Genomic DNA, 13,982 nt, shown 5'->3' with positions numbered 1-13,982 from the left:
GAGAAGTTGAGCAGAGAAGAGGGACAGAGTGATCTGTACTGTGGAATTTCTGAGAAGGTGCGAAGGATGAGATCCAAGACAAAATATGACCACTCTGGTGAGATATTTGATGACTTCATTCTCGGTGGTTGCCAAAAGCACCTGCATGTCTTTTAGATGGGTGAGTTTGTGGCTGAAAACCAAATTTCATTCCTGATGTATTTATATAGGTAAATAAAAAGTTTAGGAATACTCTGAAAGGTGATGACTAGAGCTCTTTTAAAATATATGAAGTGCTTTATTTAAAAAATGACATAATTCTTTAAATCAACGTCATCCTGAGCCTGTCTAGTGATAAGAGGCTGCTTTACCCCCTGGGCTCTCCTCCAAATATTGGCTTGACTCAGCTTGTTTTCCCAGTGGAAAAGGCCACATTTCCATGCATGATGATTTGTTTGTGGATAACTGTGGAGTGACTAAGGCTTTGCTGAGAACACAAGGCCTATCAGACACTGTTACCCTATTTCAGGATAAGATTGTTGACTCAGTGTGGAAAGGCACAAGGATTAGGATAGTTACACTGGATGAAACAAGGAAATTAACCCCTGAAGGGTGTTAGGTTACAGATCTTAGCTTATTTCTCATCGATGCTCAGCAGGTTATTAGCAAGTTTATAAGGAATCTGTGTGTATGTGTAAATTGAAACCTTTTAGTAAAATATTAAAACTGGGTGTCCGTAAGGTGTTGAAACCTTGTACACAGCAACATTTTCTTCTTATAAAAGCTTATTTTGCAAAAGATGCTATTTCAAGGTTTTGGTTCAGTAAGTTTTAAAAAAATTTTTGAGACAGTATTAGATTTTAAAATTGCATTTCAAGACAAGTCCTATTTCTTCCATAGTCATCCTATCACTTACATGATCCATGAATTACTCAGTCATCTATCTGTATGCCAAATATTGTGAAATACTACTGTGCGCCACGTACCGGGTAGGGCACACAGAGGTGAATGACCCGTGGGTCTTCCTCCTCTGGTTTACTGTCTTCTCGGGGAGATTGATGGCAACATGCTGTATACACTACAGAAGTGTGGGCAGAGAACAGAAAGGACGAGAGGAGAGGATTTATTTTGTCTCGGGGTGGTGTGTCCACGTGTGCCAGTGTGTGTGTGTGTGAGAGAGAGAGAGAGAGAGAAGGTGAGTGTGTGGGAAGGTTAACAGAGAGGTATGCCCATGCCAGAGAAGCATAGAACAGGAAGATGGGAAGAGAGAGAAAAGGAAAAAGATTTGAGCATAATAACTTATCTGAGTTGATAAGAGTGTATTTGTTTTGTCATTAGGTAATTCAAAGTGTCTTTGAACAAAAAGCTGGGGTTCGATTTTATGTACTCAATACCTACTTAGTAGTCACTAGCGGGATAGCTATGTGAAAGCATGAAGGGACCTTCCAGGAGCACTGCGCTTTTTTTGGTGCTCCAACATTTCCCAGAAGACAACACTCTATCCTATGTGCTGGAGGGAAGGCATCCTAAGGCAAACCCAGCCGCTGCAGAAATCCAAAATGGTTTTTTTTGGTCACCTTTAAAGTTCTGTGGAACTTGACACTGAAATTAAATGGGAAAGTTTCATATTAATGGACTCACAAGGCTATTTGTGTCCTATGGTCCTCAGAGGTCGTTTAGTTCGTTTCCACACTGGCATCTGGAATGGAAAGTGCATTCACGCACACTGGCAGGGTCCAGCAAAGGAGGGGCACACTACCATTACCGGCTTGCAGAGTCTGAGGAAAATCTCCTTACAGAGGGCTTTCTTATCCTGATATCATTTTGAAACCATCTCTATTTGCCCATGTGATTTAATGGTACAATAATATAAGTATGCTCTTATCGCTCAAATATTTCAAATCAAGTTCTAAAAAGGAATCATGATATAAGATTATCTGAAAAAAAGTCTTTCATTTTCTTTTATAACCTAATGAGACCTCCTACTGACAGTCACATTCAATATCTAACTATCTGGTGACTAAGAGAGTCATCACACTGAGGAGCGCTCAGATTTACGGAGGAGGACACCAGTGCCAAACCCGAGACTCTCTCAGTTGTTTACTGTTGGGCGTCAGAACAAAGGCATCCCATGTGTCTCAAGAAACAAGAGTGAAAGTCACGACCCAGCTCTTCCGCCTCCTTTCACAAAATGTGACTGAACGGAGAGCCAGATGTGTTCCGGGACGGCCCCGCTGACTAACGCTTACTGTTCACATGCACTAGCAGTTCCAAGACACAGGGGCGACTGATAAAGGAAATTTGCTTGCTTTTCCAGAAGTAAGTTCTGTTCTGTTAAACAGACTTGCTCAATCTCTATTCTCTCATTCATGTGGAATAATGGGATTGGCAATAAACACCACGAGGCAAGCCTCCGAGGATTCTTGAGTTATTTCAGTGGTTTTTAATCTTCTCTGTACTTGTATAGAATGATTATCGGAAACCCAGTCAGCAGTTGGAGGGGTTGGAAACAGCTTCTATGTAATCATTTCCCGCTTGTAATTGTTTCCTACCCATCATGGCACCAAAGTCCCTGTCTTCTGTAAGTAGAAGAAGTCATCTGGGAGGCAGATCGATTCTTGGTTTTCCCAATAGATTATAACATTATGAAATAATTGTTCATGGAATTTCCAATACTCTACGTCCTTAACTTGGATTTGCCATAAAGGTTGAGATTTCAGGTCCAGGAATTAACTTGGATTGAAAGACTGGTTCTACCTCTTATGAGCTGTGTGACCTTGGGGAAATTGCTTAACCTCTGTGTTTCAGTTTCCTCATCTGTAAAATGGAGTCAATAATGATGAGAAAATGAGAAAAATGCATGTAAAGCTTAGCACATAGTTAGCATGATAAACGCCAGCAATTATAATTATTCCAGGACTATTCAGGACAATTCTAGTATTCAGTTTCCTCTGACTTTATCTGCACCTAATTGGATAAAAATACATTTTATCGCATACCAGCTATTAAACTCCTGCGAATTTCTGTGTGTTGGCGGAGTTGGTGGGAGGATGAGTGGGGGTTGGTATGGTGACGAGAATTTTGCCTGAAGAGGGGAATGTATTGAGGTGACCACGTAAGCCAGCTGATTTGCTGTCAGTTTCTGAAGGGGTCCACAGTTTAGTCTACACATTATTAAGAAGGATTTCTATTTCAGGACGCCTTTCCGGAGGTCTAGTTCAAATTTTCTAATTGCCTTGTGTTTTGTTCTTCAGTTATGGAGATGCTGGCCAGCATTATTATTTTTTGATATTTGAACAATGAATGCTTGACAACAGTTATTGTATTATTTGTCAGTACCTTATAGCAAAAAAGAACTCAAATCCAGTTTCTTCAGCCTTTGTCCTAGACTCCACTGCTACTTCTTGAGATCCTCCTCCCCGAGGCTGGCAGGTCGCCTGCACCCTGTGAGGACACTGATGAAACCCAGGGGAGTCAGAAGACTCTGGTGCAGTGCGCCTGGTGCTGAGACAGGCCGGCGGGCGGACCTTGTGTTTCATATAGAGCGAGTTCTCTCAAGGAGGAAAGAAGCACTAACCTCCACTGCCAGATTCAAAATACGGTGGGTATTGTATAGTGATGTATTCGATATGATTAACACGTAATCACAATCTTGAAACACCTTATTTTAATATTCAAGGTGTTTTTGACTTACCCACTTTCACATATTATTTATTCATCCATTCACCCACTCAACAAGTATTTATTGCATACTAATAACATACAAAGAAGTATGCTAGATTTTTCCATATATGCCTACTGGCCCTAACTGGACTTTGAATCTTTTCAGAGCAGGGATGTTGAACCTTATTCATACTTTATCCTAAGGCCCTGCCTGTAGAAGACATTGAACCAATGCAACAAACACACATTACATAAGAGAAAAATGGGATGCAAGTACAACGCTAGCTGCACATAACCAAATAACAAGATCTTTATTCCTAGGTCTTTATCATCTTTAAACTCACCATTTAAGCAAAACATGAATGCAAGTACCATCTCCATGAGTAATATGTGCCAGCAGTATTATGTTAGAACTTTCATTTAAATATATAATTTGTACACTTATATAAAAATAAGGTGAAATCAACAACCTATATAAACTTTTCAGGGAGTCAAGAGTTTTTGGTGAAAATAGTAGTTTAAAATAGGATTTCTCTCACTCAAGTCCTCTTTTGTGTAGCATAAGGAAATGAGCAAAGAAATCTAAGCATACTGAAGTTTCAGGGCCAAACATTTTGACTCAATATGTTCTGTGATAATATATTTGGCCTTGTCTGAATTTTTATTGCTATATGTTCCCAGTCTATATTTAACTGTGAGAAACAGTGAATGGCAAAACGTCCTTTTCAAGTGCACGGCAGTGACTTTGAGAAAACATGTATTAAAGGAACACTTTGTGTTTTTAAGTTTCGGCCCCTTTCCCGCAGCCTCCGTTGGACGGATACATTAAATGTTTATTCAACTGAGGACTCTGCTAACTTTGAATGAAAATTCTTAAGGCCCTCTCAGAGCCACCTAAGATAAGCACCTTACTTCGCCATGTTCTCAAATAAAGTTTCTTTGATGCTCTGTCTGTTTTATAGATGAAATAAGGTCTAATTAGAACGTGTTACAATGGAGACATTCCATTTCCCAATTCCTTATTGGCTGGAATTAACTTTTTCAAAAGTGGGGTGTTCCCTCCAGCATCTGCTCCATCCAGACTCTAATCAACCAACAATCAGAGCCTCACAAAGGCTTCTGTCCTTAACCCTAACCCTGACCCTGACCCTAACCCTGACCCTAACCACCAGCTTCTTCCTTGTGGACCTTTCCCGGCAGGTAATGCATTTTAACTCGTGCCTCTCCATGAATCCCTCACATCTCCATCTGGCCAAATAAACACATTTTTTAAAATTCGCTCTCAACTTCTTGACAGGTAGCAAGAGAATGGACTTGCCACAATGGGTAATCTTTAAGATGCACAAAGTCCTAGAATTTAAGGAATGGGTACAGGTGGTATAATCCACGTCTCGCTAGAGGATGGCTAGTCCACAAAGTGGCTCTGTGTTCAGCAGTGTTTAACACTCTTCCCTTGGTCTAAACGGTGGTTCCTGAGCAGAGTCACTGTTGAGAACCCTGTGTCCTCTCAGAGGGCAAATTAGTGATGAAATATTCTGTTTCCAAGCACAGCATAACTTTCTAAAGATGGACTTATTATCAACCTATTTCCATTGGACAGATTGGGGAAGTGTAACCAGGGGGCAGGATGGTGAATGGTTAAGAGCATGGGCTCTTGACTCAGATTGGGTTCAAACCCTGCCGCTGTTAACTTATTACCTGTGTGATCTAGGCAGTTACCAAATCGCTCAGAGCCTCAGTTTCCCCATCAGCAAAATGCAGATAATATTAGTAATTACCTCATAAGATTACTGTGAAGGCTAAATGAGATTTCTGACATGTTTAGCATAAGGCTTGGCTCATATTCACTGACAATTATTATTTTTAGGCAAAGTCAGTAGACCAAATTCCTTGGGAAGCTGAAAGGAAGGGGAAGGGTGAATAACCAGCTATGAAGTTATTTCTCCAATAATTCCTTCCTCTTTAAGTGTTTCCCTTTTCACACGGTCAGCCATCATCAAGTGTAAGGGATGACATGGTACGGCCTGTGTGCTCACTCCCTCACTCCCTCACTCAGTGTGGGCTCATGGCTGTGAGGCTCTTGACAGAATGCTTGTTTGTGTCTAACCTCAGGGTCGTCTGGGTTGAAATGAAGAATGCTTTCGTGGCAAAATGGCCAGTGCTGCTTTCTTGAAAGCCACATCTATGGAAGGTGTTTCTCTCACTCATTTCAGGTTTGCGTTTCTCTCTCTTTCAACCTCTTCCCTTTTTCTCACTCCTACTTTGGTGAGATGCCTTTCTCAGCACGAAGCCAAGGTGATTGGGACACCTCTGTGCGTGATTACAACCTAGGATGTTTATGCAAGAAGAGGGCGAGAAGAGGAGCGGGCTCATAGATCCCTGTAAATCCAGGGGCACAAAGGATTCTTAGCAGCAAGGGGCGGGGTGCCTCACCGCTCGCTTTTTCAGGGTTGTTGCACATGAAGCATTGCCATGCTCCTGCCGCTTCGCTGAAGCCGAACACGTCAAAGAACCTCACTTCTTCCAGATGGAGCTGTACCTGGTCCAGAGCCTGTTTCAGGAACACAGAGCACAAAGAAGATAAACTGATCTGCCTGCTTCACGGCATTCTGAGCCCGGGAAGGGGTGTGGAAGTGGGAGGGCCAGTGCTCAAACTCAGCGCTGAAGACCAGCAGGAGCACTGAGAAACCTCTCTTGGCACCTCTTGGAAAAGAGCAGCCACCCAAACTCTTCCAGGGGAGCACCCTTCAATACAGCGGGCGGGAGCCTGGGCCCCGGGGCTGGGTGTCAGGGCTCAGGGATGAGGTGTCAGAGCCTGAAGGGGCCCAGGATGTTTTTTCTATCCAGTAACAGCTCCAGAATTTCTAAAAATGAGGGGTATCCAAGCGGCAGTGTGGTTGAAAGGAATGCTGCTGGGGGATTTGTCTTTTATTTACGCTTCATATAAAATTGAGAATCAGTTATTCATATCAACAAAATTGTTTTTCTCAGGTTGGCTTTGCAGCGGGCTGATGGAAAATACAGGGGACAGCTTACTCCCTCAGCCCTTGGCTCCAGCATTCTTTTAGTTTTATGCTTTACCTTAAAAGTATATGCAAATTTTGCATTCTATTCCATAATATGGCTCTATTGGTTTTAATGAAAAATAATGTCTTAAATTACTTATCAGTAAATTAATTAACTTGTCCCCCTCCAAATGGTTGAGTAGAATTGACACGCCAAGAAGACTGCCCGTGTTTTACGGGCCCTGTGGCATCCTGCCAACGTGTTCCTGCTTAAGAGGCAGAGGAGAGAGGCTCCATTACGTTGTAAATGGGGGGAAAACGATTAGCCTAACCAAATTAAATAGTTCTACTGTCCTCCGGAGGCTTTCCTATTATGTAAATGACTTCTAGCCTCTGCTACAGGGTGGCCAGAACTGCACTCTTAAAAGCCTGCTTTCCTAAGAGGGATTTGATGTCTTTCCTAGCCTTGCACCTAGCCAGCGGACTTCTGTGTTTGTCCTCTGTTTCGCTGTCATTTTATTTCCTTCCGTCGGACCCGCAGGCTCTTGTACCACGATAACTGCTCCCGGGGGGCCCAAGAGCTGATGGGTGGAAGCGTTGTTTGCACTGCTTATGGGGGATCGAAAAGAGAGAATGGCCAAGCAGCTACCAGGATCCTCCCCAGAGTTTGTGTCCCAGGTCTCGTTTCCTGACAGAGGTGAGGTGTGCTGGACTCCAAGCTCCTTGAGAGCAGAAGCACATCGACTTTGTTCCCAGTGGTAGCTCCAGAGTCCAGTCCTGTGTCAGGAATGGATTAACGTTGTCGGTTTGCAGGCCCCGTGTAAACATTTCCAATGAGCTATAGGAATGGTGTTAAGAAATTGTTTCTTTTTTGGCTTCAGAGCCCATGCTTTATTTTCTTTTCGGTGAGGAAGATTGGCCCTGAGGTAACATCTGTTGCCAATTTTCCTTTTTTTTTTTTTCTACCCAAAGGCCCCCAGTACATAGTTGTATATCCTAATTGCAAGTCATTCTAGTTCTGCTATGGGGGACGCCGCCTCAGCATGGCCCAATGAGCAGTGCCATGTCTGTGCCCAGGATCCAAACTGGTGAAACCCTGGGCCGCTGAAGCAGAGTACAGGAACTTAACTACTGGGCCACAGGATTGGCCCCAGTATTATGAAAATTTAAAGGGAATTCTTTTTAGAGAACATTTACATTCACTGGAACATAAATACGATGAAGGCAGGGATTTTTGTCTGTTGTATTAGCTGCTATAACCTCAGCGCTAAAAATGCCTGTCACGTAAGCAAGCATTTAAATGTTTGTGGAATAATGAAAGGCACATACTGGAACTAGAAATGGCTGTTTTTCCACATGCTTCATTAGACGATCAAGGTTGCGCTCTGGGATTGGACATTTGCAGGTCCGTCATGCTGCATACAGCGTTTCCAGTTGCTACCATTTAATACCATACTTTAGGCACGCCAACAGACACTGCACATACGAATGTTGTTTCAGCAAAAGTGATTTCAAATGTGTTCGATGGAAAAAAAGGAGGCTTTTTTTTTTTTTTTTTTAAAGCATATGCCCAAGATAAAGACTGAAGAAGCACCTGGGAGTTTTGTAGGTTTCAAAGGATGAAATTCATATTAACATTAATGGGCGAAAAGCAGATGTTCATAAATAGCAGTTTCAAAACTATGAAGTCTCTGAAGTGCATACTTCCATTGGCACACAGAGTGCTTCTCTCTCCACCACAGCCAGGCTCCATTTTTCACTCGCCACAAACACTGCAGCAAACTAAGCGCTGAGACTGATACTTAGAGGTGCCTTTATGTTTCCTGTTCCGAGACCAGCAACGTCTCTGGTTGTTGCCCAACATCCACATTTGTCTTGGCAAAAAGTTAGTTAAAGAGTGGAAGAAAGAAGGCAAGCTACAGCCCAGTGTTTACGTTCTGAAGTCAGAGCAGGCTGGCTTCCTGGAGGAGGTGTGTGTTGGGCCAAGGGCACTGAGTGGGGAAGGTGGACGGAGAGTCTGTGAGCTGTTGAAGTTGCAGTAACAGCCAGCTTTGAATGGAGAGACAGATGAAACACATGTAGCTCCAGATATTGATGGAAAAGCAAAGCAAAATGAATCCCAAAGCCAGCAAACACAAACCAACAACTAGTGATAGCTAAATTTTTGGAATTTTGACTTTTTTCTTTTTAAGACTGGCACCTGAGCTAACATCTGTTGCTAACCTTTTTTTTTTCTTCTTCTTCTTCTTCTCCCCAAAGCCTCCCAGTACATAGTTGTAGATTCTAGTTGTGAGTGTCTCTGGTTGTGCTATGTGGGACGCCGCCTCAGCATGGACCGATGAGCGGTGCCATGTCCACACCTGGGATCCAAACTGGCGAAAGCCCGGGTCTCCAAAGCGGAGCCTGTGAATTTAACCACTTGGCCACAGGGCCGGCCCATTGAATATTGACTTCTTAAATGTGCTTGAGGTCATGATTTCTCTTCTTGACCCTGCTGGGTCCTGTGGCTTCCTCAGGCCTTGCCCAAGAATTGTTATATGGCTTCTTCTTCTTTTTTTTAAAGACAAGAGAATGAAAATTGATTTGTTTAGAGAATTACAAACTTCCTTTAAGACAACTTGACTCCAGGGGAGTAATAAAAATCATTCCTCTCTAAGAAGAGTCATTCCCTGAGTACTTGAGTTCAATGGGACTGTGGTGGACAGATCCTAGGGTGACTCCCCCAGGAATTCCCATCTCCTGATGGTCATCCCTTTGTATAATTCCCTCCACTTAAGTGTGGGAGGGACCTGTGACTTGCTTCTAACCAAGAATACGGCAAAGATGATAGGATATCAATCCCACGATTACTAGCTGATGCATACAGAGACATCTGCTGGCCTTGAAGAAGCAAGCTGCCATGTTGTGAACCTCCTGTGGAGAGGGCCATGTGGCAGGGAGTTGTGGGTGGCTTCTCACACCTACAGGCAGCCTTCAGCCAACAGCCAATAAAAGATCCAGGCCTTCAGTCCTCAAATCCCAAATAAATGATTTCTGCCAACAACCGGAGCTTCTTTGGAAGCAGACCCTTCCCATTCGAACCTCCAAACAAGAACACGGCCTGGCCAGTGTCTTGATTGCAGCCTTGTGAGACCTCGAGCAGAGGACCTGACTAAGTCACAAGCAGACTCCTGACCCAAGAAAACCGTAGGATAACAAATATGTGTTGTCTTAAGCTGCTAGGTCGGTAGTAATTTGTTATGCAGCATCAAGAGTCCATACTGAGATTCTGCCATAAGGAAGAAGGGAAGGTGATACCCTGTTGGCCGATTCTCAATGAAAAGGATGATTCTGTTTAGAGGGGTCACATTCTACCAAGTACACTCCAAATCAGGCCTCAATAAAACCCAAATATTGAAGTACAAATGATTTCTCTTGACTTAAAGAAAAAGATATATAATCACAGTAAGCATGCACTAAGAAGGATTTTCCTGATAAACACTACCTAATTCAAAAGCGAGAAAACCTCTGGAGGGAAAATGATGTTTTTAAACAGCTAATTAAATTAGTGTTTACCCAGTTTTAGAAAAAATCCCTTAACGAGAATAGGAATTTTGAAAACTATAAAAAAAGTCTCTTGAGAGGCCTCTTAAGGGAAAAATAAGCCAGGAGCATGGAAAGATGAGAGGAGATTTACGACGTTATTTCGATGACAATGACAGCATGAGTCAACGCTAAGAATTCTGTAAAAGCACAAAGTGGCCTCTGGATCTTATAATGTGGTCTATGTACTGCGAGAGGGTACTGGGAAAGAATTTTCCAGAAATCAGTGAAAGCATACATCTGGAAGAACTTTGGGTTCTGGCACATTTAAATTCTGTTCTAAAGCAGTTTTTGCACAGATACAAAATATAGGTACCTCGTGTACTCATGTGCCTGTGGTTAACAGGATCAACTCTAGGCACATACTTCAAGTATGTTTTAAAAAACATAAACAAGAATTTTGGTTTTTTTTTTAACAATCCCCAATATTTTCACATAATAGTAAGGCTTTATGTCTTTATGGTTATTTCTAGTATACGTATTCCAACTATATGGAGTACAGGGTGTGAAATAAACTTATTGAGGGAAGAAAATTAATGATTTATCTTTATATTGTTCATCTTTATGTGATTTATATTGTCCTACATTATGTAGGCATAGTGTCTTGTAAGAAACACTATGTTGAATGAATAAACTAGCAAAAGAGAGTCTGAAGACTATTTATGCTCTAGTTTAATTTTTAAATTTATTTCAATTTCTGAAAAATATTACTATTGAATTCAATTTATGGCACTTAGTATTCATAGCACCTGGCGTCAGGAACCAAGGATAAATAGACAAGGGAGACACAGTCCTCTACGCCAAAGACGTGAGCAGGGAATTCTTTGGGTCCACAGTATTCCTCCCAGAGGAAAACTTGAAGACACTTTCATTTCTGTTTGGTTGCGATTGTTATCAAGCTTCTTCTGGTGTGACTCTTTTGGTCCTCAGCTGGATCAAAGCTCTTTAGCAAGAAGACTGATTTCTTTATTGTGTAGTTTCTGAAAATACTTAGCACTTTGCCTATAGTAGATGTCCAATGAATTTTTATAAATTTTCACTGATTGAGACACAGAGATTTTTGTCTCCAGCTTACACCAACAGTAGCATTTAGGTTTTCAATTTTCATGTCTATTCAACTATGACCATTAAGCCCTTTCAGAACATATTTATTTTTTAAAAATGCCTGTACTTTACACATATTATAGGAATTTATTTTATTTAACTTTATAAAACAACTTTTTAGAACAAAATGTCAGCAAGTGAAGAAGAACATTTGCCTGAATTCATCAATATAGCACTGCTTCTTTACAAGACCCTCAGCTGTTCCAGAGCACCAGTTCTCAGGAGGTGTTGGTGTCAGAAATCCCTGGGGAACTTGTTACAAACATCAGACACAGGTTCCGCCCCGGGAACCCTCATCCTAAGTCTGTGTTCAGGTCTAGGGATCTGCATTTCTGAACAAGCTCCTCAAGTTACATTGACGTTCACTAACTGGGAAATTGATCTTACACCCTTGGAAACACATGTGCGGATGGCCGATCTGTCTCCATTAATTGGTATTTGAGGAGTTTGTCAATCCTCCTGTGCATATTTTTATACTTTTCCACAATAATTTGCTTTTATGTGACAAAATATATAATCTGGTTGCAAGAGGAAAAATTCCATTCTTGAAAATGAGAGAGGTTATTATTCCAAATTGCACAATATGGAAGGAAGAGATGAGGCATGAAAATTGAACTTGTTGGGCCTTATTTGAAACTTGGCAGAAGGCTGGGGGATATGTGGGGAGGGAGGTGGGCAACAGGTGGAGACAGACTCTGAACAGAGGCAGAAAGAGCGCGGACCTGTCAGAACTCAGTGTGTGTTTCAGTTTCAACACGGATGTCACACATGTGCTATGTTCCATTGTCTCTCCTTTTTCTCTCCGAGATTAGTAAGGGACCTTTAGGTACACATGAGTATATGAGGTCAATGTGGCAAGCTTCTTACTACCATAATAGATAACAAAATAGACTTGACTTTCTTCCCATCCTTTGAGTCCCAGTGTGTTGGGAAGAACCGAGTCACTTCTTGGCAAGTTGCGGCAATTCTGACTATAGGTCTGCTCCAAGTGGCTGGAAGAAAGCACTCATGTTTAATTCATTTATGAGAGAAGTTCTGAAGAACTCTTTCATTTAAGAACCAACAGATATGAGAGAATATTTGATTTGATTCAAAAAGTCAAATTTTCACACTCACCTGAGGATCTGATTATAGAATGTTGGTGGTAAACATGAGAAGAGCTAAATAAGGTAGTTTACGGAAAACCTAACATAAGCATATGGATGGAGTAGAAAAAAAGGTGGCAAATTGGATGAAGCTTCATAAATGTTTGATAAATTCTTACTTAATTTCTTTACAAATCCAATTTCCTTTAAATTGTAGCCCATTAAAACCAGCAAAGTATTTTTCGTCAGAGTGGAAGCAAGGGCAAAAGAATACCAATGTCCAAAATGTCAAGAAAACCTTGACATGGGGCCCATCCCATGGCCGAGTGGTTAAGTTCTTGCGCTCTGCTTTGGCGGCTCAGGGTTTCGCTGGTTCGGATCCTGGGCGCAGACATGGCATGGCTCATTAGGCCATGCTGAGGTGGCATCCAACATGCCACAACTAGAAGGACCTACAACCAGAATATACAACTATGTACCTGGAGGCTTTGGGGAGAAAAAGGAAAAAAATAAAATCTTTACAAAAAATAAACAAAAAAGAAAACCTTGACAAGTCCACAGTGGTGACAGCAGTAAAATGTAACCCCCAGAACTGTGGGCAACGGCAGCCCGCATTCACGTGGGATCTCCTGTCATATGGGAAAGCAAAGAATTGCAGTGATCTTTTTTTCTAATCGATCATTGCTACCTGCATTTAACAACCATGAATGGAGCACATAGTACTACTTTGTACAACTACATGGTACCAGACCACAGAGCGGGCTGATGTGGAGAAAGCTCACTGGAGCGGCTTTCTTTCTCTTCCTTTGGAACTCAGTTGGTGACATAACCGTGCCCCTCAGTCATGTAGGTTACCTTGTTGGGGGTGAGGTCCTTCTCTTGTTGTCTTATTTTTTTCCCCTTTATCCTTGATACCACTTTTCTTCCCAGACTGCTCCTCCACTGCCCCTTTACCTAAGTTCTCACTCCTTTGGGTTTGATACGTGTCTTTGAACAGATATGTATTCTTGAAAAAATATACAGCAATGTTCAGTGTATTTTTCAGTTTCACCAATGATGTTATGCCATAGACCACATTCTATTCCTGCTTCTTTCCCTCAAGATCTCTCCATGGTGTCTTATGTGTATTTAGTTTGTTGCTTCTACTGCTAAAAAGTGATTTCTTGTGTGCCTCTTCCCACCCCCAACATTTCCTCTAATCATTCTCCCAGGGATGGGCACCAGGCTGCCTCCAGCTTTGCACTCACACCGACGGTGCAACAGTGAATGTCTTCATACACGTTCGCTAGTGGACCTGAGCAAGAATTTTCTGGGATAATCATTCAGGAGTGGAATTGCTGGATCACAGGGTACGTGTAAGATTGTAGAGAAAATATTTTTATGTTTCTGCGCAGTTTGGCCTTTCTGAGCAAATTTTACTGAAACTTGGGACCTGAGCTAAAAGGACAACATTTAGAAGTTAATTTACGACTAATTAGAAAGTAAGAGACCATCTAGAGAGAGTTCTTTTCCCAGAAGTACATGTTTACGTTTCGAGGTGGGGATGAGACCCAAGATTTGGCGA

The 13,982-nt window shown here is 41.9% G+C and overlaps 1 protein-coding gene across 6 annotated transcripts in view; it reads right to left on the bottom strand.

Moving 5' to 3' along the window:
• Positions 1 to 13,982, bottom strand: part of VEPH1 (ventricular zone expressed PH domain containing 1) — a 212,598-nt gene that overhangs the window by 17,863 nt on the left and 180,753 nt on the right. For 5 of the 6 annotated variants that reach the window (XM_014861910.3, XM_014861912.3, XM_070509597.1 and 2 more), the window contains one exon: positions 6,076 to 6,193. The exons of the other annotated variant lie outside the window; for it this stretch is intronic. In XM_014861910.3, the coding sequence (XP_014717396.2) occupies positions 6,076 to 6,193 (118 nt within the window). The remainder of the gene's footprint in view (positions 1 to 6,075; positions 6,194 to 13,982) is intronic. 6 annotated transcript variants of the gene reach the window in all.

This window comes from Equus asinus, chromosome 5 (assembly GCF_041296235.1).
Source record: "Equus asinus isolate D_3611 breed Donkey chromosome 5, EquAss-T2T_v2, whole genome shotgun sequence".
Classification (NCBI taxonomy): Eukaryota; Metazoa; Chordata; class Mammalia; order Perissodactyla; family Equidae; genus Equus; species Equus asinus.
This window is presented reverse-complemented; position numbering and strand designations above follow the sequence as displayed.